Source organism: Molossus molossus, unplaced genomic scaffold (genome assembly GCF_014108415.1).
Source record: "Molossus molossus isolate mMolMol1 unplaced genomic scaffold, mMolMol1.p scaffold_m16_p_4, whole genome shotgun sequence".
Taxonomy (NCBI): Eukaryota; Metazoa; Chordata; class Mammalia; order Chiroptera; family Molossidae; genus Molossus; species Molossus molossus.
In genome coordinates this window covers 69,908,857-69,935,010 of record NW_023425377.1, presented here as the reverse complement: position 1 = coordinate 69,935,010, position 26,154 = coordinate 69,908,857, and the positions used below count along the sequence as shown (strand labels likewise).

The 26,154-nt window shown below is 48.1% G+C and overlaps 2 protein-coding genes and 1 pseudogene across 8 annotated transcripts; 1 reads left to right on the top strand and 2 right to left on the bottom strand.

The window, feature by feature from the left end:
* Positions 1–77: 77 nt before the first annotated feature.
* Positions 78–20,578, top strand: SYCE2 (synaptonemal complex central element protein 2). 2 transcript variants are annotated; one of them, XM_036240539.1, is made up of 5 exons: positions 78–177; positions 786–901; positions 16,995–17,205; positions 18,923–19,111; positions 20,287–20,578. In XM_036240539.1, exons 1-5 carry the CDS (start codon positions 163–165, stop codon positions 20,332–20,334), a joined length of 579 nt encoding a protein of 192 aa, XP_036096432.1. In that variant the 5' UTR covers positions 78–162; the 3' UTR covers positions 20,335–20,578. The 2 variants fall into 2 exon arrangements, with proteins under 2 accessions (XP_036096432.1, XP_036096433.1); XM_036240540.1 differs by lacking the exon at positions 78–177 and adding an exon at positions 439–511.
* LOC118616427 lies at positions 3,757–7,574 on the bottom strand (annotated as a pseudogene).
* Positions 13,722–26,154, bottom strand: GCDH (glutaryl-CoA dehydrogenase). 6 transcript variants are annotated; one of them, XR_004956447.1, is made up of 12 exons: positions 25,802–25,932; positions 25,676–25,711; positions 25,240–25,383; positions 25,033–25,095; positions 24,586–24,756; positions 23,565–23,694; positions 23,267–23,483; positions 22,657–22,760; positions 22,243–22,368; positions 21,760–21,920; positions 20,026–20,203; positions 13,722–13,812 (listed from the first exon to the last, which is right to left on the bottom strand). XR_004956447.1 is itself a non-coding variant. In XM_036240536.1 (12 exons), the coding sequence occupies exons 2-12, from the start codon at positions 25,890–25,892 to the stop codon at positions 20,133–20,135; spliced, it is 1,314 nt and encodes a 437-aa protein (XP_036096429.1). In that variant the 5' UTR covers positions 25,893–25,932; positions 26,019–26,154; the 3' UTR covers positions 19,048–20,132. The 6 variants fall into 6 exon arrangements, 3 of the variants coding, with proteins under 3 accessions (XP_036096429.1, XP_036096430.1, XP_036096431.1); XR_004956446.1 differs by lacking the exon at positions 13,722–13,812 and adding an exon at positions 19,048–19,922; XR_004956445.1 differs by lacking the exon at positions 13,722–13,812 and adding an exon at positions 19,048–19,919.

Here is a 26,154-nt window from a genome sequence, read left to right as displayed (position 1 = left end):
CCAACGGCCGTTAACGGTCGGCCCCGCCCTGCTGCGCGCGCATGTTCCCAGAGAGCGGCGGGGGGCGTGGGAGCGCCGCTGCAGGTCCTCACAGCGGGGGCGGGGCCGGCGTGTGAGCAAGAGGGCTCTGACGAGAAGGCGAGAAGGCGGGAAAAGACAAAAATGGAGCGACAGGGAGTACGAGGCGCTTGTTTTCTTAGCGCGGGCGGTGGGCTGATGGGCTGGGTATGGCAGTGATCTCCGGCTTCCACGGCAGACCCTCGCTTGGCGACTTGTCTCCTGCCATCGGGGTCACCCTCGCCCGGCGGGGCCCCGACTTCCTGACTGGGTGACTGGGCCTTGACTGATAGACGGACAGTGTGGCGAACAGCGGGGCCAGAAGGACAGACTTACACGCACTGCGCGTGGCAGAAGCAGTTTAGAGAGTGGCTCAGCATCCATGTGCCACACCGTTTCTTCTTTTTCTCCTCCCTCATCTCCCCCTTGAAGGACTCACTCAACACAAATACCAGTTAGGAGCCCAAGCACCCCGGAGGCCCTGCCCTCACCCCGGCCCCTCCAGCTTTCCCTCCAGGTTTCCCCGCCTCTATCCTCTAGGTGCAGGGTTCCCCCATTTCACTCCCCGGACCTCCGACCTCGTGGTGCCCGCCCTAGCTCAGCCTGTCTCTTCTACGAGCCCCACTATGTTGCAAGGAGGTGCCCAGGGCCGAGGGGGCAGGAGGACGGGATCCGCCCACGTGTCACTCCCCCTCCTTTGGCCTCTCAAGCGCTGACTGTGCTCACAGGTGGACATGCCCCACGCAGAGTGCAAGGACCAGGAGCCACAGCCGTTGGGGGAGAGCAAGGAGCAGCATCAGGGTGAGGAGAGCCACGGAAAGGAAGCTGGTCAGGAGCCAGCCAGGTGAGGAAGTCCCTGGCCCAACAGGTCCAAACAGTCCCCTGGGGCCTTCTTCGCCCATTTCTTCCCCAAGACCCAACCAGTGTCTGTTCTTGGCTCATTTGTTCCACGCACTGGTCGAGTATCTCATGTGCCTGGCACGGTGCTAAGTGCTGGGGATACAGCAATGAGCTGACATTCTCTAGAGGAAACAGGTTGTAAACTCAGGAATATATAGTAGTCAGTGGATGCTAAGTGCTATGGAGAAAAAAATAGGGAGAGAATGACAGATAGCCTGTTTGATCAGAAGAGAGTCAAGAAGGATCCATGGAGAAGCTCAGAAGTGAGCCCGGCTGGTAGGGAGAACCATGCTTCAAGCAGAGAAACAGTAGCTGCAAAGGCCAGGGAAGGAGGACTATACTGGAGAAGCGCAAGAAGGAGATAGTAAGAGATACAGTCAGGTAATGGGACTTGGGTTGTTAATTACCCTTGAAAAGGTTCGGAATAAAGGAGTGATGTGAAGTGACTATAGCAGGGTGGGAACTATTAATAAAGTTGCATTAGAACACAGCCATACTTGCCTGTGGATGCTTCTGCAGAGTTCAGTTGTTGCAAGTGGGACTATAGGAGCACAGAGCTGAAAAGATTTACTATCTGGACCTTTATAGAAGTTTGTAGTCTTCTGGACTAAAGTATTAAAAGGATCCCTCTGGCTGCCATGTAGAGAATAGATTCTTAGGGCAGGAGTGGATGCTGGGAGACCAATAAGAGGCATTTGAAATAATCTAGGTGCAAGATGATTCTGACTTGACCCATGGTGAATCTATGGAGGTGATGAAAAGTGATCAGATTTTAGATATATTTAAGAAGCTAGAACTGAAAGAAAATGCTAATGGATTAGATGTTGGAGTAAAAGAAAGAGCAGTGTCAGGGATGACAAAAATGGTTTTGTCTTACACATTTATTAATTCACCAAACATTTTTTAAAAACGTTTTTTCTTTATTGATTTAAGAGAGAGAGAGGAAGGGAGAGGGAGAGAGAGAGAGAAACATTGACTGGCTGCCTCCTGCATGCTCCCCACTGGGGATTTGGCCCACAACCTGGGCATGTGCCCTGACCAGGAATTGGAACTGGTGACCTCTTGGTGCATGGGTTGACACTCATACCAGCTGGGCAATTCACCAAATATTTATTTAAAAATTTTTTTAATCCTCACCCCAGGATATTTTTTCATTAATTTTTTTTTTAGATAGAATGGAAGGGAGGGAGGGGGAGAGAGAGAGAAACATTGATGTGAGAAAGATAACATTGATTGGTTGCCTCTCATACGACCCCAACTGGGGCCAGGGATTGAGCCTGCAACCCAGGTATGTGACCTTTACTGGGAATCAAACCCACTATCCTTCCATCCAAGGGTTGATGCTCTAACCACTGAGCAAACTAGCCAGGGCAATTCACCAAATATTTATTGAGGGTTGGTTTTGGACAGACCAGATTGGGGATACAGCAGTGAACAGACCAGAATCCCTGTTCTCTTGGAGCTGACTTTCTTTCACTTAGTAATATGTATGTGCTTAACATTGCTCCATGCCTTTTCATTTCTTTTAAAGAAAAAAATTTTTTTAATTGGTTTGAGAGAAAGAGATGAAAAAAAACATCGATTTGTTGTTTCACTTATTTTTACACTTATTGGTTGCTTCTTGTATGTGCCTTGATCTGGGATTGAACCTGCAACCTTGCAATATTGGGACAGTGCTCTAACAGCTGATCTACTCAGCCTGGGTTCGTGTTTTTTTTTTAATATATGTTTTATTTATTTATTTATTTATTTATTTTTAATCCTCACTCGAGGATATTTTTCCGTCCATTTTCAGACAGAGTGGGAGAGAGAGAGAGAGAAACATCTGTGTGAGAGAGACACATCGATTGGTTGCTTCCTGCAAGACCCCAACCAGGGCCAGGGACAGAACCGCAACCTAGGTATGTGCCACACTGCCAGGGCAGGGCTCATTTCCTTTTAAAAAATATTTTTATTGATTTCGAGAGAGAGAGAGGAAGAGAGGGAACATCAATTGGCTGCGCACACCCCCTACTGGGGATCAAGCACAAAACCTAGGCATGTGCCCTGACCAGGAATCAAACCAGCAACCTTTTTGGTGCATGGGACAATGCCCAAGCAACTGAACCATACTGGCCAGGGCAGGTCTCATTTATTATTATTATTATTCATTTATTATTATTATTACCATCATCATCATCATCATTATTTTGTTACTCCTCACTCGAGGGTATTTTTTCCATTGATTTTTAGAAAATGGAAGGGAGTGGGGAGTGGGAGACAGAAACATCAACACATCTATTGGTTGCCTCCCACACATGACCCAACTAGGGCCAGGGATTGAACCTGAAACCTTGACGGAATCGAAACAGACCCTTTAATGTGCAGACTGATGCTCTAACCACTGAGCAACCTGGGCCAGGGCAGGGATCGTTTCTTTTTTTTTTTAATATGTTTTTTATTGATTTTAGGAAGAGGGAAAGAGAGAGAGAAGATAGAAACATCAACGAGAGAGAATAATCCATTGGCTGCCTCATGCGCGTCCCCTACTGGGGACAAAGCCTGCAACCTGGGCATGTGCCCTGACTGGAAATCAAACTGGTGACCTCTTGGTGCATGGGACATTTAATCCACTGAGCCACACCAGCCGGGCAGGGCTTATTTTTTAAAAAAAAAACATATTATTAATACAATATTTGTCTCCCCTCTGTCAAACCCTGAGCCAACCACTCCCCAGGCTGCCTGGGGAGGTATAGGAAAAGGAACATACAGGGCAGATAAGACTGGTAGAAAGAACTATGGGAGGTGGAGACAGCTCCTTCACATGGCGAAGAGGATGAGAAAGGCCACCATCAGGCAAAAGATCCCCATGACCTGTGAGAGAGGGCAAAGTCCAGAATGGCTTAGGAGAAGAGCTGTTGATTCAGAGAAGGGTTCCTGGCATAAACAATGATGAGGCTCCCAGACACGGTCCCAATTCCAGCCCCAGAGCCTGCCACCCCTACTGTGGCAGCCCCAGCCCCAAATGAATTTGGCTGCTGTGTTGATGTTCCTTGAAATGGTGCTGGTTTGAGTGCTGCTGCTAGAAATAAATTAGGTCAAGGGACATAGAGCTGCCAAACTGCTGAGACTCTCATCTGTCAGTGTCTGGTTGTTTCAGCACCACTGCAGACAGTGACCAGCACAGCTGAGAGGTGTTCCTGACCAAGGGGTGGATGAAGACAAACTTGGTGCAGACTACATTTTTAGGGGATAAGGGGAGCTGATCCCAGTGCAGAGATGACTAGGGCACTTTTTTTTTTTTTTTTTAAATATTTTTTATTGATTTTTTTAGAGAGAGAGATAGAAACATCAACGTGAGAGAGAGACATCGATCAGCTGCCTCCTGCATGCCCTCTCCTGGGGATCAAGCCTACAACCCAGGCATGTGCCCTGACTGGGAATCGAACCAGGACCTCTCAGTCCATGGGATGATGCTCAATCCACTAAGCCACACCAGGCGAGAGGGCTCACCTTGATAGCTCATTTCTTTTTAGTACTGAATAGTATTCCATTGTGTAGATCTATCACAGTTTATTTATCCATTTACCTATTGAAGGATATCTTGGTTGCTTCCAAGTTTTGGCAGTTAGGAATAAAGCTGCTATAAACATTCATGTGGACCTAAGTTTTCAACTTCTTTGGATAAATACCAAGAAGCACGGTTGCTGATCATATGGTAAGAGTATGTTTGTTTTGTAAAAAACTGCCAAACTGTCTTCCAAAGTATCTGTACCATTTTATATTTCCATCATCAATGAATGAGAGTTTCTGTTGTTCCACATCCTCACATTTGGTGTTGTCACTGTTTTGGATTTTCACCATTCTAATAGGTGTGTAGTGATATCTCATTGTTGTGCTGATTTGCAGTTTCCTGATGAGGTATGAAGCTGAACATCTTTTCATATTTTTTCTTTTGCTATCTGTATATTTTTTTTGGTGGAATGTCTGTTCAGATCTTTTGCCCATTTTTATTATTTTTTTTATTTTTATTTTTTTTATCCTCACCCGAGGACATTTTTCCATTTTTTGTTCAGGTAGAGTGGGAGGGAGAGAGAGGAACAGAGAGAGAGAGAGAGAAACATCGATGTGAAAGAAACACATCGAGTGGCTGCCACCCGCACAACCGACCAGGGCCGGGGACAAACTGCAACCGAGGCACACGCCCTTAGCGGGAACCGAACCCGGGTCTCTCAGGACCGCAGGCCGACACTCTAACCGCTGAGCCAAACCGGCCAGGGCTCATTTTTATTTTTAAAATGTTTTAGCCCTGGCTGGTTTGGCTCAGCAGTGAAAGTGTCGGCCTGCAGACCAGAGAGTCCCGGGTTCGGTTCCCGCTAAGGGCACGTACCTTGGTTGTAGTTTGTCCCCGGCCCTGGCTGGGGTCGTGTGGGTGGCAACCAGTCAATGTGTCTCTCTCACATCAATGTTTCTCTTTCTCTCCCTCCCACTCTATCTGGGGATAAATGCAAAAATGTCCTCTGCTGAGGATTAAAAAAAAAATTTTTTTTTAAATATGCCCTGGCCAGTTTGGCTCAGCAGTTAGAGCATCAGCCTTGCAGACCAATGAGTTGTGGGTTCAATTCCAGTCAAGGACATGTACCTTGGTTACAGTTTGGTCCCTGACCCTGGTCAGGGTTGTGCAGGAAGCAACCAGTTGATGTGTTCCTCTTATATCCATATTTCTCTTTCTCCCTCCCACTCTAACTGAAAATAAATAGAAAAATATCCTCGGGTAAAGATTTAAAAAATTTTTTTTTAAATATGTTTTTATTGATTTTTTAGAGAGAGGAAGGGAGAGATAGAAACATCGATGTGAGAGAGAAACCTCTATCGGCTGCCTCCTGCACGCCCCCTACTGGGGATCGAGCCTGCAAACCAGGCATGTGCCCTGACCAGGAATCAAACCAGCACCTGTCAGTCCATGGGACCCATGCTTAATCCACTGAGCCACACAAGCTGTGCAGAAATGATTAATTTTAATGAAATATAATTAAGCAACTTTTTTATTTTTTATTTATTTATTTATTTTATCCTCACCCGAGGACATTTTTCCATTTTTTGTACAGATAGAGTGGGAGGGAGGGAGAGGAAGAGACAGAGAGAGAGAAACATCGATGTGAAAGGGACACATCGAGTGGCTGCCACCGCACGACCAACCAGGGCCGGGGACAAACTGCAACTGAAGTACGTGCCCTTAGCGGGAACCGAACCTGGGTCTCTCCGGACCGCAGGCCGATGCTCTAACCGCTGAGCCAAACCAGCCAGGGCTAAGCAACTTTTTTAAATCTAAGAAATCATCTTCAAACTCAAGGTCACCTAGATTTTCTTCTTTTAGCTTCTAGTAGTCTTACAGTTTTGTTTTTACATTTGGATCTATGATCCATTATTTTAAAAACTTTATTTTAATCCTCACCCAAGGATATGTTTTTTTAATTGATTTTTAGGGAGAGAGAAACATCGATTCATTGCCTCCCATATGCACCCCAACCAGGGATCAAACCCATAGCCTTTTGATGTGCAGGATGTGCTCCAACCAACTGAGCCACCTGGCTGGGGCTATGATCCATTTTGAGTTAATTTTTGTGAAAGGTGTAAGTTCTATGTTTAGCTTCAGTTTTTTTGCATGTGGCTACCCAGTTCCAACATCATTTATTGAAAAGACTCTCCTTTATTCATTGAATTTTCTTCGCTTCTTTGCAAAAATCAGTTTACAATATATGTGTGAGTCTATTTCTGGGCTCTCTATTCTGTTCCATTGATCTATAGTCTATTCTTTCACTAGTACCACAGTATCAGGATCACTGTAGCTTTATGGTAAATCTTTCTTTTTTTTTTTTTTTAATCCTCATCCGAGGACATTTTTCCATTTTTTGGATGGACAGAGTGGGAGGGAGAGAGAGGAAGAGAGAGAGAGGGAAACATCGATGCGAAAGGGACACATCGAGTGGCTGCCACCCGCACGACCAACCAGGGCCGGGGACAAACTGCAACCGAGGTACATGCCCTTAGCGGGAACCGAACCCGGGTCTCTCCGGACCGCAGGCGGACACTCTAACCGCTGAGCCAAACCGGCCAGGGCTGTTCTTCAATATTATGTTGGCTTTTCTGAGTCTATGGCCAAGCAGACTTCTAAAAGAGAGAGAGCCCTGGCTGGTTTGGCTCGGTTGGAGCATTGTCTCATACACTAAAAGGCTGCAGGTTTGATTCCTGGTCAGGGCACATGCCTAGGCTGTGGGTTTGATCTCCATTTGGGGTGTGTGGAGGAGGCAACCAATCTATGTGTCTCGCTTTGATGTCTCTCTCTCTCTCTCTCTCTCTCTCTGTCACCGTTGTCCCCCCTCCCGTCCACTCTAAAAAACAATGGAAAAAATATCCTTGGGTGAAGATAAACTAATTAAATAAGGAACAAAGCAGAGTAAGGAGTGACTAAAGTGATAGGGAGTTAAGAGTAGTTGGAGAAGATCTATAAGGTCATGAGAAGGAGCCATCCAGAAGGCATCTGGGGGCCCAAACATGCTGGCAGAGTACAAAGTACCTGCGGTAGGAATAAGCTGGTTGTGCTCGTAAAACAGTGAGGAGACCAGTGTGTCAGGCATTGTGATTGACAACAGGGATACCTGGATTCTACCAGACAAATGCTCTTATACCCTCCTGGTGTTTCCATATGATGGGAAGACATAGTAAACAAGTACTGGCTGACATGGAACAGATTGGGATTCTGGGAAAACATTTCACCTGTGGGTAGCCAGCCTTGAATGGGGAACCAGGGACAGCGCCCTTGAAAAAACAATGCTGAATCACAAGGTGAGGATGAGTGGGGCTGAGTGGGCATGGGGGTGGAAGAAGCTGCTGAGAGAAGAGCTTATGCAAAGCCTCTGCACACGGCATTCAGATAGCAGAAGGAAACCAGTGTGGCTGAGTGGGGATTTGAGTGCAAGAGGAGGGCTGGAGGGCTCAACAGGGGCCAGGTCACAAGGCATTTTGTTGGCTATGGACTTTATCCTCAGGATTCTTTTGGTAACAGCTTTATTGAGAGAATTCAGATACCATACAACTCACCTACTTAAAATGTACAATTCAGTTGTTTTTAGTATATTCAAAGAGCTATGCATCCATCACCACAATTAATTTTAAAACATTTTTATTGCCCTGAAAAAAACCTTGTACCCTTTAATCATAACCCCCCAGTCCCTGCATCCTCCCCAGCCCCTGGCAACCACTACTCTATTTCCTGTCTCTGGATTTGCCTCTGCTGGACATTTCATATCAAGGAAAGCATACAGCTATGTGGTGCTTTGTGACAGGCTTCTTTCACTGAGCACAATGTCTTCAGGGTTCATCCACATTGTAACATGCAACCCTGGCCAGTTTTACTCAGTGGTTAGAGCGTCAGTCCATGGACCAAAGGGTCGTGGGTTTGATTCCGGTCAAGGGCACGTACCTCAGTTGTAGTTCGGTCCCCGGTCTTGTTGGGGTCATGGGGGAGGCAACCAATCGATGTGTCTCTCTCACGTCGATGTTTCTGTTTCTCTCTCTCTCTCTCTCTCTCTTTCTCCCCCCCGCCCCACTCTGTCTGAAAATAAATGGAAAAATATCCTTGGGTGAGGATTAAAAAAACAACATGTATCAGAACTTCATTCCTCTATATGGCTGAATAATATTCCATATTATGGATCTACCACATTCTATTTAGTCATTAGTTGATGGACATTTGGGTTGTTTCTGCTTTTTGGCTCTTGTGAGTAATGCTGCTATGAACATCCATGTACAAGTTTTGGTGTGGACATATGTTTTCATTTCTCTTGAGTAGATATCTAGGAGAGGAATGACTGGGTCAGAAGAGACATGCTCAGGTTCCTGTTATAAAAAGACACTGATTGCTTTGTGGAGAATGGGTGAGAGGAGGTATGAATGGATGTCAGGAGATCGGGTGCAAGGCTCCTGTGGGGGTGGCATCTAGTAGGGCAGATGGAAAGAAGCTCTTAGGGAACATTATTTAGTGAGGCATAAGGAATGGGGTGAGTCCAGGACATTTCCAGGCTTGTGTGCTCACAAAATATGGAGACGGCTTGCCTGTCAGGTATTGTGATTGGCAGCAGGGATCCTAGTATGGATATCACTGTGCGACTCACTTTTTCAATGGCAGGTATAGAGTGAATGAGCTCCTCAACCGGGGAGAAAGTGAGAGGAGATCAGGCTCAGGACAGGGCCCTGAGGAATCCAGGCCTAAAGCCAGCTTTCCCCTACCTCCCAGGTTCCCTGGTTGTAAAGCAGGCTACAGAGTGGGGTGGTTTCCAGGTGTGTATTGTCACTTGGAGACCAGAAAAAAGAAGGAAATGACTGAAGTCGTTTGATTCCATCTTCCTACAAATAACATGTTTAGACCCGATCTAAGTGGTGAAGAGACACAGATAATTGCAAATCATTGTGAAAACTTCAAGGAGTTCCACAATAGCTTTGGGCTGAAAAACATATGGATTGGAACCAGTGCAAGAGCTAGTTAATAGATTCAGCAGCACTCAGCAACATGATTAAAATAGGAACACGTTTCAGGAGAGAAAAGCAGGGGGTGAGGAACGGATTCAGCAGCTTCGATTCAGACCTAACCCCTTACTGGCTATACTTCAGCAAAACCTGGCTTTGCCTAAGCGCCAGAGATTCTGTTGTTCCTCCTTGAATATTTGATTAGGTTACCTCCCCTCCTGGGACTGCCGCCTATGGTGGTCATAAGTGGCTGGTGGATTGTTTACTTGTATATCTGTTAAAGGCCATGGAGGGAGCACCCCACCAGCAGGCGCCTCTGGCTCACACCCTGCCAATCACAGCTTTACCTGGAGTGAACAGATGGTCTCTTCTCTTAGACCCATTTCCTCTGTAGTTCTGGGCCCCCTGCCAGCCTGGGCCTTGCTCAAAACTTTGTGCTAATCCTCCTAGCCGAATTAAGGACTCCTTAGGACAGACCATAATAGATGAGTGAGGTGATGTGTTCACAGCCCCCACTCAGATCCCCCACCTCCAGACCTGCTGTGTTGGGCCCACTTCCATTTCCTGGCCTCCATCCAGAGTTCAGCAACAGAAGCAGGCCCTGCATCAGGGAAGCCAGCTGAGAGGACACCATGCATTTTGTTTATTAAAGTTAATTGCTGAATACAGGCCCAGGGAAGCCTCTGATTTATTAGCATTCTGATTAATATGCAGCTGCTGAGTATTAAGAAAAATGAAATGGAAAGGAGTAAATCCCAAAGGAGTGGTTGAAAAAAATCAAGAGGCTCTCTGCAGACATCTGACGCAGGCTTTTGTCCCACAATGAAATTTGAATGAGCTGAATTCAAGAGATTTTTCACCATTTGCATAGAGCCATGAAGATGGGTTCCAGCCTTAATGCTGAAGCCTAAGAAATGAGCAACTTTGAACCATTAGCAGCTCAAACAGGTTGTGAGCAATTACACAAAAAGAAGCACCTGGTTTTATCATTGATTTGAATTTCAGGATTCTTACACTGCTGAGTCAACAAGGCAACCGTGGGTATAAGGAGGCTTTCCAGCAAGGATGTTACACGAGGCTTTGCTCAGGCAGTAGTTCATTCATTTAGGTATTCAGCACACACACACACCCAGCCTGCACAGCTCCCTGGAGAGAACCCTTGTGAATAAACTGGAAGTGTTGTGATCTGTAAGTGAAGGTGGTGTGTGGGTGCACTAGAAGAAGCTCTGAATGTTGCTTCCTGAAGTTGGCAGAAAGGGAAAGTCATTTCAGGCAAAAGCTGATGGGTTTGGTGAAATTATGGAAAGTTCCAAATTGCTGGGAGGGGAGGGTGAAAAGAGAGTAAGGCTGAAAAGAAAGAGAAGCCCAAGGTACTGGAAGGCCTTGGATGCTGTGCTAGGGAATTTAGATGATCCTGTGGCTAAGTGGGGGATCATAGGCTATGGGAACAGTAGTAGGATATCAGAATACAGTTCTAAGATCACTGGGGCCCAGGTAAGAAATGATAGGTGCAGGGTTGTAAATGATTATATGAAGAGATGATCGATTTGAGTGGTTAAGGAGGTGGAAATAAGAGGGTTTCATGACAGGATATGGAAGGACTGGGAGAAGACAAGCTCCAGGTTAACTGCTAAGTTTCTTCCTTGAGAACCAGGTGACTTTTGGTAAGCGGGAAAAATCATGATGTTGGTATGCAAATGTGGAAGAGTTTGAGGTTCCTCTGGGACAACAAAATGGAGAGGACTGAGAGGTAGTTGGTACATCGTCATCCATTGTTGGGAACTCAGGAGAGAAGGGTAGGCTAGGAACGTTAAGTTAGGGAGACATGGAAGTGTGGATGGTAATGAAAGCCCCCACTGGTCATTCATTTATTTGACAGACCTTTATTACTCCTCCTGTGAGGAGTAGGTATGGGATATGAAGATGAATGAGGCCTGGCTGAGCCCTCCTAAAGGCTAGAGGGAAGGCTGAGGTTCAGAGAGTGAGTGTAGGTGTATGCACATAACCCAGCCAGGGAAGACTTTCTAGAAGAGGCAGGACTCAGGGAAAGGGACTGCTAGGGCATATCCAGCTACAAGTGGGCCTTTGGGGAATGACAGGTTGTGCACTACAGGAGGGGTGGGGTATTGAGGAGTTGGCAGGAGAGGCCAACAGGGAGGATATATGGGGATGGACCCTGGCTTCAGAGCAAGGGTATGCACGAGAGTGTAAAGGGAAGAGAGAGAGGCCAAGGACAGAGTCTGGGGACACCACGTGTTGGGAATGGCAGTGGAGGAGGGGGTGGTCAACAGCACCAGCTGCCTGCCAAGAGTCAAGGAAGGTGTCTGCCAGGTGTCACTGAGGACCTTGGCAGTTGCTGCTTTATTCTAGAACTGATTGCAGTGGGCTGAGAAGCAAGTGGGAAATGAGAAAATGTGCTCAGAAAGTTTTGGCATCTCTTTCTAGAAACTTGGTGATGATGGGGAGTAAAGAGAGGTGACTGACTGAGGGAGACCTGATGTTTGAGGGGAGAGGTTGTGTGTGTGGTGTTTTTAAAATGTCAGATGACATGCCCTGGAGATGGGGAAGAGGAGCAGTCAAAGGGAGAAGTCAAACACATACAAGAGTGAGATACAGACGGGATTGGGAGCCCTGAATACCTTGCCAGCTCAGCTGGGAGTTTAGAAAGAGGAAGGGCGGTGTGAATACATGAATGCTGGACAGTAGAGGGGGTTATTGGCCCACACATTTCTGTATCTGCTCAGGGGGAAGGGAGGCAAATGTGGGGTTAGGGATGGGAGAATGATATTTTGGGATGGCTGATGGGAGGAATGACCAGAGCACAGACAGGATACCCAGTGGCCCTGAGGACTCCTCCCCACCTCCTCTGCTGGCCAAGGCTAGAGAGTAAGACTCTGTAGTGACCCTGTTTATTGGGTCATGATTTTCTCCAGTGTCACTCAGGTTCCTGAGTGTGAGAAAAGGGACAGTGCTTGGTTGTAGAGAGCCAGAGTGGGGTTTAGGTAGGGGGGTGTGACACAGAATTGAAGGGAACAGGGGCTGAGACTACCAGCCAGAGAGTAAAGTGATGGAGCCCCGGATTTAGAACAGGAAGGCCGTTCGTTTTTTGACTTCCCTTCGAAGGGAAGTCAAAAGCCAGGTGTTTCTGAACCCATGCCCCCAGCTCCATCACCATTGTGCAAAAAAACCATGGCTGTCCTTTTAGAAGCACTCTGGATGCACTCTATGCTCTCCACATGCATTCAGATATTACAAAAGTCTGAATGTTAAAACGTCATTGTGTCACAGGTCTGAACTCATGTCCTTCTGCCCCACCTCCCCTTAACAAAGAAAAGTAATTGCATGCTCAGAGTTGTAAATTTCTTAGCAAACAAGACAAGAATGGTCACAGAGCACTGGTGTGTTGGTCTGCTGTTTTTTAGTTGATGTAAATGTTTGCTGTAGAAATAACCACATTTACCTACCCACCATCTTGACTGAAAGTCCTCTGTCTGTATCATTGAAGAGACCTTTCCATCTTTTTTTTTTTTTTTTGTACAGATAGAGTGGGAGGGAGAGAGAGGAAGGGAGAGAGAGAGAAACATCGACGTGAAGGGACACATCGAGTGGCCGCCACCCGCACGACCAACCAGGGCCAGGGACAAACTGCAACCGAAGTACGTGCCCTTAGCGGGAACCGAACCCGGGTCTCTCCGGACTGCAGGCTGACGCTCTAACCGCTGAGCCAAACCGGCCAGGGCTACCTTTCCATCTTTTTGTTGTTGTTTTGTTAATCCTCACATGAGGATATTTTTCCATTAATTTTTAGTTAGAGTGGAAGGGAGAGAGTGAGGGAGAAAGACACACACATCCATGTGAGAGACACATGGATGGGTTGCCTTCCACACAACCCCAGCCCAGGCCAGGGATTGAACCTGCAACCCAGTTATGTGCCCTTGATAGGGAATCAATTGCGAGACCCTTCTGTCCTCGGGCTAATGCTATAATCGCTGAGCCAAACCAGCCAGGGCATACCTTCCCATCTTAAAATGCATTGGACATAGTTTCTTATCTTAGAGAATGATGAACTTGCATGCTTTGTAGGAAGCCAGAGGAAGGAGAAATTGATCTAACAGAAGGTATCCTTTATTCACTCAGCAACCAGTGGAGGACTTCTATGTGCTGGATGCTAGGAATGCACAGATAAATGAGACCCAGCTCTTTGGGGAGATAGGTACATGAGTAATAACAAGCTCACCATAGTGATAGGCATGGGGTTCCTGGACAGCTTCTCAAAGGAGGCAGTGGTCTGGCTAGGTCTCATGGATCAAGTCAGAGAGCAGGTACAAAGGCACAGAGGCAAGAAGCAGTCTGGCAAGGAATACACAAGGACCAGGACATAGTCAAATGCTTGGGTCTGAGAACTTTTGTGCAGATGTGACTCTGTCCACCCAGGCTGTCTTTTACTGGGGTTTTACTGTACTTCTGTCCTCAGCCAAAAGGAAGAGCTCAGAGCCCTGGCTGGCATGACTCAGTGGTTAGAGTGTCGGCCTGCGCATTGAAGGGTCACAGCGCACGTACCTGGGTTACAGGTTTGGTCCCTGACCCCCATTGGGGCGCATTTGGGAGGCAACCAATTGATATGTTTCTCTCACATTGATGTTTCTCTCTCTCTACCCCCCCCACCCCTCCCTTCCACCCTCTCTCTAAAAACAAAACAAAACAAATTCTTTGGTGAGGATTAACAAAAAGAGGAAGAACTCAGACTGTCAGAAAAAGCCAAGAAAAATTGTTTTGTGAAGAAAGCATCAGAAAACCAAGATGTGTTTTTCTAAATAAGCAGTGACTGGCTGACTTTATAGTTGTGTGTGAAATGGTATGTTCAGGAACCCCTGTGATGGCTGGTACCTCCAAGTCTCAGAATTGGGAGGACCTCAGAGGGCAAGAGGGAAACTGAGGACCCAGGAGGAAACGGGACATGGGCTGTGAATCAGGCCAGCTGGGTGCCACACCTAGCTCTGCCACAGACTGGCTGGTAATCCTGAGAGAGTAACCAGGCTAAGTATGTGTCCTCAGCTATGAAGTAAAATGATGAGCAGACAGAATCCAAATCCTGGTTGTCAGGATGCAGTGACAAGGTACCTGGCAGATAGAAAGTGCTGACAGCCTGGCTGGTGTGGCTCAGTGGTTGAGTGTTGACCCATTCATCAAGAGGTCGCCAGTCCGATTCCTGGTCAGGGCACATGCCCAGGTTGTGGGCCTGATCCCCAGTGGGGGGTATGCAGGAGGCAGCTAATCGATGTTCTCTCTCATCTATGTTTCTATCTTTCCCTCTCTCAAAAAAAAAAAAAAAAAATCAATAAAGAAAAAAAGAAAGTGCTGACAGATAAATTAGAGAAACAGCAAAATAAATAAATAAATAATTGAATGAAGCAAGCTTACCTTAAACATTTTATCTTTTTTTTTTTTTTTTTTTAAGATTTTTAATTGATTTTTAGAATGAGAGGGAGAGGGAGAAAGAGAAAATCAATATAACAGTGAAACATAGACCTGCTGCCTCTCAGCTGCCTCCTGCACATCCCCTGCTGGAGATGGAGCCTGAAACCTGGGCATGTGCCCTGACCAGGAAGCGAACCACCAACCTTTCAGTTTCACCCAACCAGGGCTTAAACATTTTATCTCAATTTAAAACACTAAGTTTTCTGCAACTTTTTTTTTATATACTTCATTAATAATTCATTACCTGCCATTTCCAGTGTTTACTAATAATCCAGTTTTGTTTTTATTTTATTTATATTTTTTAGTTTATTATTATTTTTATCCTCACCTGAGGACATTTCTTTTTGCATTTATCTTCAGACAGACCAGGAGGGAGAGAGGGGCAGAGAGAGAGAGAAACATCAACATGAGAGAGACACATTGAGTGGTTGCCACCCACATGACTCCAAATGGGGCCGGGGACAAATTGCAACCGAGGCAACCAAACCTGGTCCGCAGGCTGACGCTGTAACCGCTGAACCAAACTAGCTAGGGCCAGTTTTGTTTTTTTGTTTTTTTTTGAATCCTCACCTGAGGATATTTTTCCATTTTTTGTACAGATAGAGTGGGAGGGAGAGAGAGGAAGGGAGAGAGAGAGAGAAACATCGACGTGAAGGGACACATCGAGTGGCTGCCACCCGCACGACCAACCAGGGCCGGGGACAAACTGCAACCAAAGTACGTGCCCTTAGCGGGGACCGAACCCGGTCTCTCCGGACCGCAGGCCAACGCTCTAACCGCTGAGCCAAACTGGCCAGGGCGGGCCAGTTTTGTTTTTAAAGAGTAAAAACCTAAAGGCCATGGCAAAGTGATCTGTACACAGAGTCCTAGATTTTTATGATGTTTGCCCCAATCTATAGTTGTCTCCCTCCTATCTGATTTAATAGTTTTTAAAAAATTAGACGCACTTTTATTCATTCAATTTAGCTTTATTAGACAGCTGTCGCTATTTTTTACCATTTCACTGGCTAACATGATATTTAATTGAATTACATTATTATAGTCATGTGTATAGTGTAAGGACAAACATAATTAACTCCTTTTCTTCCCCCATACATTTAAAATATCTTTTGCCCTGGCTCGTTTTGCTCAGTGGTTAGAGTGTCAGCCCTCAGACTGAAGAGTTGCACCTTTGATCCCTGGCCCTGGTGAGGGTTATGCGGGAAGCAACCAATCGATGTGTCTCTGTCACATAGATGTTTCTCTCTCTGTCTCCCTCCCTCCCTCCCTCCCTCCCTCCCTCCCTCCCTCCCTCCCTTCCACTCTATCTTAAAATCAATGGGAAAATATCCTTGGGTGAGCATTAACAACAAAAAATATTTTAACATTCTTTTATATATATAAAATTTTATTGATTTTTTTTTTTAGAGAGAGATAGAAACATTGATGTGAGAGAGACACATCGATCGGCTGCCTCCTGCATACCCCCACTGGGGATCAAGTCTGCAACCCACAACCCCTACATGTGCCCTGATGGGGAATTGAACCGGGACCTCTCAGTCCATGGGACTGATGTTCAATCCACTGAGCCACACCAACTGGGCTGTAATTAATTATTGATGGGATGCCTCATCTGGTGGGAACAGAATTATGCAGGTACACTAGACCCCAGGTTGACTGCAGGCTGCAGACATCTCCCAAAAGGTTTAGAAAGGGATACAGCAGGTTGGTGACAGGAAGGTCCATCTAAGAAAGCATCTATACTATTTACAAATAGAATTATTGATCCTCATTTCAAAACAGCAAGTTGATGTTATAAATTACTATGTGCCTCGGGGTTAGGCGGATTTTCTTGTTCTGGAAATTTGGGCGGATTTGTATGTCCTTTTGAGTCTGTTTTCTCGTTTATAAAATAGGGATGTCATTCCTGCCTCTCAGGGCAGCTGTGTGCATAAAATAACAAAGTGTCACCCACGGGAGATACACAACCCTGTTTCTCCTCCCACCATGGAGCTAATTCAGATTAGCCACTCTGGGGTGAGTTTGGTGCTGACCTTGATTTTCTATACTTTCAGAAGTCAGGTTCCTAGCCCATCTATCACCACCTCCAGTGCCAATCGCCAGCTAATGATGCTGGAAGGAAAGTCAGGACCCTACTTTTCCTCTCTGGATTCAAGCATTGAGATCCTAAAGAAAAGGGCACAGGAGCTGATCGAAAACATCAATGAGAGCAGGCAGAAGGACCATGCACTCATGACTAACTTCAGGGACAGCCTCAAGATCAAGGTGACAGATTTCCTCATCTACACTGCAAAGTTCCAGTGGGTGGGGTGAGGAAAGTCCTTATGTAAAAGGTGAAGGGTGGGGGGAATGAACTATTGCTGAGCATGATATATTCCCAGCATGGTGCCAGACAGTTTCCATTTGGTACCTCATTTTACCCTTTCAACAGTCCTGCAAAGAATGGACCCATTTTATAAATGGGAATAGTAAGGTTTAGACATAATTTTTCCAAATGAGAGAGCCAGAATGAGGGACCAAGGTCTATTTGCACCCACAGCCCAGCCCTTTATTACACATCAGGACTAATGGCTATGGTAGTAGGGGGTTAAGGAATAGCCTGCATTAACATAGCCATTTGTCCTCTAAAAGTCAAGTGGTTTGTGTTGGTAGAGTAGGGATCCCTCGACATGACCAGGGCTTATGTCTAACAAAGCCTGTCTTAGTGTTAATGATTGTCCCTGATACTTCAGAATGTACAAGGGATCTCATGAGTGGGACATCTCTTGATAATAGAGATAATTGATCATTTTCCCTACCTTTTTTGCTCCCCTCCCATCCCTACTAGTACACAGAGCATAGAAAATTAAGTAAAGTATAACAGCAGAAAAAATATAAAAACACTTTGCTACTTTGTTGCATATTTTCTTCTAGTCTCTGTTATACTTACTTTCTAACCTGGTGGAGCCTATACTGTATATATAAATTTGCAATCTTGCTTAAAAAAAATTTTTTTTTTAATTTTTATTTATTTATTTAGGTATGTGCCCCTAGCAGGACCCAAACCTGGGACACTCTGGTCCGCAGGCCAGCACTCCAACCGCTGAGCCAAAATGGCCAAGGCTCCATTTATTTTTTTTAGAGAGTGTGTAAGGGAGGGAGGGAGAAAGAAACATTGATGTAAGAGAGACACATGGATTGGTTGCCTCTAACACCCGCCCCAGCCAGGACCAGGAATCAAACCTGCAACCCAGGTATGTGCCCTTGACCAGTGAAATGAACCCGAGACCCTTCAGTCCGAAAGCCAATGCTCTAACCACTGAGCAACAATGGTCGGGGCCAAAAAATTTTTTTGTTAATCCTCACCTGAGGATATTTTTCTTTTGCCTTTTTAGATAGAATGGAAGAGAGGGAGGGAGGGAGAGAGAGACACACACACATTGATTGGCTGCCCCTCCTGCACAACCCAGGCCAGGGATCAAACCTGCAACCCAAGTATGTGCCCTTGACCGAGAATTGAACCCATGACCCTTTGGTCCGTGGGCCACCGCTCTAACCGCTGAGCCAAACCGGCCAGGGCCAATTTTTCTTAATATAGGCAATTTCACTCCTAGTCACTGGAGTTGTTTTTACCATTTTTAATGATAAACTGCAGAAATCTTAGGGAGCCACTTAAAACACAGTCTTGTGATGCCTCTGGTTTGATTTTTCCAAGAACATGTCTTTTTTTTTTTTTTTTAATCCTCACCCGAGGACATTTTTCGATATTTTGTTCAGATACAGGGAGAGGGAGAGAGAGAGAGAGAGAGAGAGAAACATCGACGTGAAAGTGACACATCGAGTGGCTGCCACCCACACGACCCAACCAGGGCTGGGGACAAACTGCAACCAAGATACGTTCCCCTAGCGGGAACCAAACCCGGGTCTCTCCGGACCACAGGCCGACGCTCTAACCGCTGAGCCAAACCTGCCAGGGCAAAGAACATGTCTTTTTGTTTAAAAGGTTTCGGACCTGACAGAGAAGCTAGAGGAGAGGATGTACCAGCTTTATAATCACCACAACAAGATCATTCAGGAGAAGCTCCAAGAGTTCACCCAGAAAATGGCAAAGATCAGCCATTTGGAAACAGAGCTCAAACAAGTGTGCCACACTGTGGAGACCGTGTATAAAGACCTGTGTGTCCAGCCAGAGGTATGACTAAACCCACACAAGGGGTGGTGCCTGAGGAGAACTGTAGGGGCTGAGATGAAAGTAAATGTCAACAGAATTGGGGGCTCCTGCCATCTCGCTTGTGGCTCCAAGATCTATAAACACGGTGTGTTGGAGCTGAGAAACCAGCCCACTGTTATTTCATTGCTATGTGGCCAGCTCTGTGTGGTGACAGAAAGAACAAAGTCCCCTCCACCTACATCCCTGAGCAGTGCCTAACCAGGTTTACTTATTACAGCAGAGCCAAAGATGCAGACATGGGCCAGGTCACTGTGGAGGCAGGGGGAAATCCCCACCACATCTGAGCACCTCACAGCTCCCATACATGTTCATTTTCCCTGTGACTGAAAGGACCACTCAGGTGGTTACAAGTAACTGTGGCCCAATATTGAGGATCAGATGTGCAGACTCTTTTATTTTATTGTTGACAGTATTACAAATGTCCCCCTTTTCCCCCCATTACCCTCCTCCCAGACTGTTTATTATTCTTTCTTCCCCCTCATTCTACCCCAATGTAAATCTAAGGCACTTATGTTATGTTCAGTTCCAGTGTTAATGCTTGTCCCTGATGTTTCTTCAGAATGCACAGGGGATCTCATGAGTGGGACATCTGACCCTCCCATCTGGAGTAGCAAGATGGGTGGGTCAGAGGGCACACAGGGAACTCGAGGAGCAGGGGGGGCTGCTCAGTCAGCCACTAGGTCAGGTCTCACAGAGGTTGCTTTGGTGTCACTCTCTTTCCTCTCCCTGATCCAAGTCAAGAGAAGCTTCTGTTCCAAGGTAGTGGGGTCTGCTGGATTGAGAAACTTGGTACAGAGAGCCCCACTTCTTTTAAGGAGCACATTTGAGTGACTTCAAAAGGGAAAATTTGAAATTTAAAAATCAGTGTCTCTCACCTCCCACCATAAAATGGCTCCATCTGCGACCTCCCTGAGTAAACTCAGAGCACAGCAGATCCCTGGGAAGGGATTGGGACCATCCAGGCTCCTGGGGTGAAGTGTATTCACTTGCTGGTGAATGCCTGGATCCCTGTGATTGCCCTTCCGAGGATCAAAGCATGAATGTCGTGAGTGCCTGGAAGATAAATACACAGTCGGTTTGGAGTCTTAAAAACTCACAGCTTCCCTTTAAAGACAATCTTTATGTCCCCTCCCTAGGCTACTACTTTGGAAGAAGAACAAACCCATAAAGATGGCAAATGCTGACAGCTTCTGAGAGAGTCGCCTCTTAGTGACAGCCACCAAGAGAAGGTTCAGAGGCCACTGTTCTGACCACACTGAAAAAATGGTTTTTCAGTTCTGTAGTGTATCTTGGCAAAAACAAAAAAACAAAATTTGTGCCAGACCCAAAGGTAGCAAGTCCAGCCGCCATCATGGGCCCAGATTTGATGTCTCCAATATGTGGCAAATTTATTCCACCCCAGCCCTGCACAGTTCATTAAATGTTTTTCAATCCAGCTATGCTTCCTTCCCACAGAGGTGGAGGGTTCTGATGGGCTCTGGAAACACATCAGGCCCTTTCTCATCCACAGGAGGGATGGGAAAGCAAACATCACTTAATGGCTCGCCCAGCTGAGCTACTCTGTCCTGAAGCTGCCATCCACATCCTATGCCCTTGAGTCTGGATAACACTTTACATGCCTCAGTGCTCTCATTTGCTCTTCTTCAGCTTCCAGGGGCAGAAGGGAGAGATTATAGTCTCCCTTATATGGAGCAAAATGATTCTGTTTACTTTCTGAAGTGCACACCTGACCCCTTCCTTCCCCTTCATAAAACCATCTGAAGAACCCCCTCTTCTTACCCTCAGGGTCATGCCCATGCCCCACCTCTTCTTGCCATTTCTGGAATGTCTCATCCAGAATAGCACACAGAAGCTGTTTCACTGTCTCTGCCTAGGGAGCTCCTACACATCCAAGGACTCAGTCCCACTTTTTCTACCTATGTTTTCCCATGAGGCAATAGGTTCAGGGCCCCATTTGTGTCACAAGCAGTTGCCAGCTGCAAACACCACAGTGCAAATGGTTCTTAATTTTTTTTTCAATCCTCACCCGAGGATATTTTTTTTCCATTGATTTTTTTTTAGAGAGAGAGTGGGAGGGAGGGAAAGGGAGAGAAACATCGATGTGAGAGACACACATCAATTGGTTGCCTCCCACACAACCCGAACCAGGGCTGGGGAACGAACCTGCAACCCAGGTATGTGCCCTTGACCAGAATCAAACCCACGATCCTTTGGAACATAGGCCAATGCTCTATCCACTGAGAAAACCAGCCAGGGCAATGGTTCTTTTTTTTTTTTTCTCTTAACATGGAGTGGTCTGTGTGTACTCTCCTTTGCATCACCAGCTCACTGGGCATCATGGTCCACTCTGGGGCTGCCAGAAGAATCCATCAGCAGGCTTGAGAATACCTCATCTCCAAGTATCACGAAGGAAAGGCCAGAGAGCACCTCACATCCTACATCCCCATGTGAGACACTCCAGATGAGGGATACAGGGTGGGACCTGCCTCAGGTCATGCTGCCAGTGGCGACAGCTGGGAATAGGACTCAGGTCTGCTGTCCCTACCCCTCTTCCCCAGACAGTGATGCCACTGTAACCATCCCCATTCCCTGAAGGATCCAGGCCCCACCTTCATAGGTGTTCACAGCCTCCAGGTTCATGGCATGCCGGATCACATGATATTCGTCAGAAATCCCATTTCCCCCCAGCATGTCTCGGGCCTGGCGGGCGATGTCCAGGGCCTTCCCACAGTTATTTCTCTTCAGCAGGGAGACCATTTCCGGGGTGGCCCTGAGAGCAGCACAGATGTGCAACAAGTATTGATTACAAAGAAATGACCCTGTTCCAGGCACCTCTACATCCTAGGCAAACTGGCCACGGGGAGGATTCTCCACATTACAGTCAAAGCAGCAGATACCAAGCTCCCAATGAGAGATAAGCAGGGTGGGCCTTGGCCCATGGGGGCCATGAGAGAAGAGGGACCAGGACCCTAAGGGCCACCAGGCAGGAAGGACCTTTCTCCTCAGGGCCAGCAACTACCATACCCAGGAGAAGCACAGAGCCCTTCTGCCACAGCTATCCCACTCTGCCTCCCCCTACAACTGGCCCCTACTTGTCTTGATCCTTCAAGCGGCCAAGCTGCAGGCAAGCATGAAGGCCCAGCGTGATCTCAGTGAGCATGTCCGCCAGCTTCTTCTGAATTAGCTGGTTCCTGGCCAGTGGGACACCAAACTGAATCCTAGGTAGGCAAAGTCAGGGTAAGTTCAAGAGGGGGTCCCAAGCCCCAGTCCTATCCCAGGGCCCCATTGGTCTGGGAAGCCTTTCCAGGCTGCCTCAGCCCCTGCCTAGCTTGCCCTGGCCCTGTTGTTGACTTGGCCCATCAGTGCTCAGAAGGACTTCCCTGGCCATTTCACAGAACAGGGAGCTTAGGTCTGGTGGGTGGGGGCTAGGGAGTCACCAGTGGGGTACAAGATAGAACCTGAGCTCTACCTTGCCCCCAGGAGCTCTCAGGTTAGCCCCCACTTACCTGTCCAGGGTGTACTGCCGGGCTGTGTGCAAACAGAACTCAGCAGCTCCAAGCGTGCCCCAGGCAATACCATACCGGGCATTGTTTAGGCAGCCGAAGGGACCCTGTAGGATTGACACGGTACCTTACTCCCATCGGGAAGGAGCTTAGAAAGTCTGTGCAGAACCAACTCTGAATCAGGGAAATACCCTCTCCTCAGATACCCAGACACATAGTCAGTGGTAAATTGGGGCGGGGGCATGGGGGGCAACTCAGGGAAGCCATTTAAATCACACATGGCCCTGGCACCAAAGCTCTTGCATGGTAGGCCTTGCTCAGCGCCTACTCATTCTTGGTTTGTACATAGGTCTACCCAGTTCAGGATCTGGATTGGCTACTCAGATCTAGGGGCTGACATAAAGAGACGGGAAGATGTACATACACCAAAGGATTAAGCTGGTTCAGGCCCAATATGTCCTGGGCAGAGCCAGTATGAGCTAGATAGTCACCAGAAAGGGACAGCACACAGTAACTCTGTCTGGCCCCCCAGCTGAGTCCCTAGCACAGGGCCTGCCCAAGAAAGGTGAATCAGCATGTGACAACACCAGTTCCTAAGGTGGCTTCTGCTCACCGCCAGCCCAGAGGCACCGGGCAGTATGTTTTCCTCCGGCACCTCCACAGCATCCATGACAATCATGCCCGTGGCTGAGGCCCGCAGGGAAAACTTGCCCTCGATCTTGGGGGTAGAGAGACCCCGCATCCCCTTCTCCAGCAGGAAGCCCCGAATACAGTTATCTTCACACCGAGCCCACACTACAAACAGGTCGGCCACAGGCGAGTTGGTGATCCTGGGGGTGGGAAAGGCAGTAAGGGTCTGGCCATCACTCCTCTGCCCCTCCCCACCCACCTGAGGTACCCAGGCCCCTCACCAGGTCTTGGTCCCATTGAGGGTGTAGCTCCTGCTAGACACATTATGGCGGGCTCTGGTCTCCATGCTGCCAGGGTCACTCCCGTGGTTGGGCTCTGTGAGTCCAAAGCAGCCAAGGAGCTCCCCTTTGGCTGTAGGCATGAGACAGGGTCATGATACCCTCAATTGATAAATGTCACCCTCTCCACTGAGCCAGGCTAAGGCAGATCTGGCCCTGCCTTCACAGCACTTCTAGGTGGTAAAAGGACACCCCCCCACCCCCAGTCACAATGCTGTGATGGGTAGGGGACCCACAGAAGTCAGGAAGGAGTCACCTAAACTATCTTGAAGGGCTGTGAAAGGAGGTGTGGAGAAGAGCAGTCCTGGCAGTGGGGAAAGCATGTACAAAGGCCCAGTGGTACATTTAGAGTTCCAAATAGCTGAGTCTGACTAGGGCAGAACAGTCAACAGAGTGACCACAGATGAAAGTGAAAGGTCACCAGAGGCTTCTTGGATTCAGTTAGGAAGTTAAGACTTTAAACTTTGGGCTGGGATGGGAGAGAGAGAAGCAAATCAAGAGGGAGAGGGAGCCTGACCAGTGTGGCTCAGTGGATTGATCATTGTCCCATGGACTGAGAGGCCCCAGTTTGATGTTTGATTCCCTGCCAGGGCCCAATCCCCAGTAAGGGGCGTGCAGGAGGCACCCAATCGATGTTGTTTCTTTCACATCCATGTTTCTATATCACCCTTCCTCTCTTTCTAAAAAAAAAAAAAAAAAAAAAATCAATAAAAACATATTTTTTTAAATAAGAGGATAGGGAGATGACAGTGGTGAGAAAGGGCCAGAGAGAGTCAAGAGAGACCTAAGAGGGGACTGTCAGAATTAGATGTGGGGATGAAGTCCAGGCTCTGGCAGAGGGTCCAGGTGACTGTTGGTACTATCCTTGAAATGAGGACAGAAGGTAGGCTCAGGGGATAGTCTTGTCCCTGAGTTCCAGATCACTGGGACTATCTCCTATCAGGCTACATGGGAAGCCACTCACCCAGCCGGGGCAGATACTTCTGCTGCTGCTCCTTGCTGCCATATGCATAGATGGGGTGCATGACAAGGGAAGACTGGACACTCATTGCTGACCTGTAGCCACTGTCTACCCGCTCCAGCTCCCGGGCCAGGAGCCCATAAGCCACAGATGAGGCTCCAGCACAGCCATACCCTGGTGGGGAAAGTGGGGAGGGGAAAGAGGGCAATGGGGGACAAAGCCTGCCCATCTGGGACCAGTGACTCCTGAGGCCCAAGAGAGATACATAGAGGCACCCAAGGAGGGAGCACCAAGCTGGCCCTAACTTGAGGGTTTATATTCATTTTATTTCTACAGTTGGATGGAGGGAAAACCGCTCACTTTACAGACTAGGAAACAGGCTCAGGGAAAGGAAGGCGCTTTCCAGCACACAGTTGGGGCTGCAGAGTGTGGAGAGAAACTTGTCCCTACCTTTGATAGTGGGGCCCAGCACACCAAGCTCCCCCATCTCAGAGATGATCTCCCGGTGAAAAACTGCAAATGGACAGATGCCCAAGTTCAGGCTTAGCCCTAGCCCACCGGAGCCCCCATCCCAGGGACAGAGAGGCCCAGAGGCTTAGCTAGGGCAAGCAGAGGCGGTGTGTATGGTGGAGGGTGCCCACTAGCCCGCCTGGGCACCTTCGTTGCGATTGGCGAGCAGGATGCGGGGCATGAGGCGCTCCTGGCAGTAGGTGCGAAAAGTGTCCCTGATAAGGATCTCATCAGCTGTCAGCTGCTCCTCCAGCACCAGCGGGTCCCTCCAGTCAAACTCAGGACGCAAGGCTGGGACAGAGAGCAGGGGCTCAACTCAGCCCAGCGCACACCTTCAGCCCACCACACCCTCCTCTCCCAGAACCCTCCACCCCCATCTGGCTCGAGGTTGGATGTGGGCTGCAAACTGGGCTGGCCAGGGGGTCTTCCTCGGGGAAGCTCACTGCTGACTCAGCGTCTCCGGCACTAGCCACGGCCTTGTCTCCCTGCCCGGGCTGCCCTCGGACTCTGGGACAGAGCCCACCCTTGGCAGACAGACGGTAGGACAAGGGCCTCAAACGTACGCGCGCCGAGGGGTCCTTACATTTGGCCGGTCGGTTCTGTGTCTTCCCACCCTTTTCTGCAAACACAGGACGAGAAAATCACCCTGGAAAAGTCCCGGAGTCTTCAGTTCCACCCTTTCCCCCTACAACCCCTACCCGGCACTGACCGGTCAGCGCCGTCGCCGAGCCCCACGCGCGCAGAAAGCACAGGAGGGGTCCGCGGCTCAGCAGCCGCCCGGAGACGCCTCTCAGGGCCATGTAGGCAGCGGGACGAGCGAGCAAAGCAACCACAGCCAACCTGGAAGAGCGGGGACGTCAGAGCGGAGTGGCTCCCACTTGCGGGCCTGACCCCTTGCGCCCCCCGCCCCTCCTGCTAGTCCCTACTAGGCGCCTTGATACTCCGCTCACAGGCCGCGGTGCAACTGACAAAGGCTTTTGACCTCAGGCGGGGGTGGGAGGGGCGGAGGCCAAATGAGACTTCTCATTGGTTGGTCCTGAGACTCGCTCCATCATGGGTCTA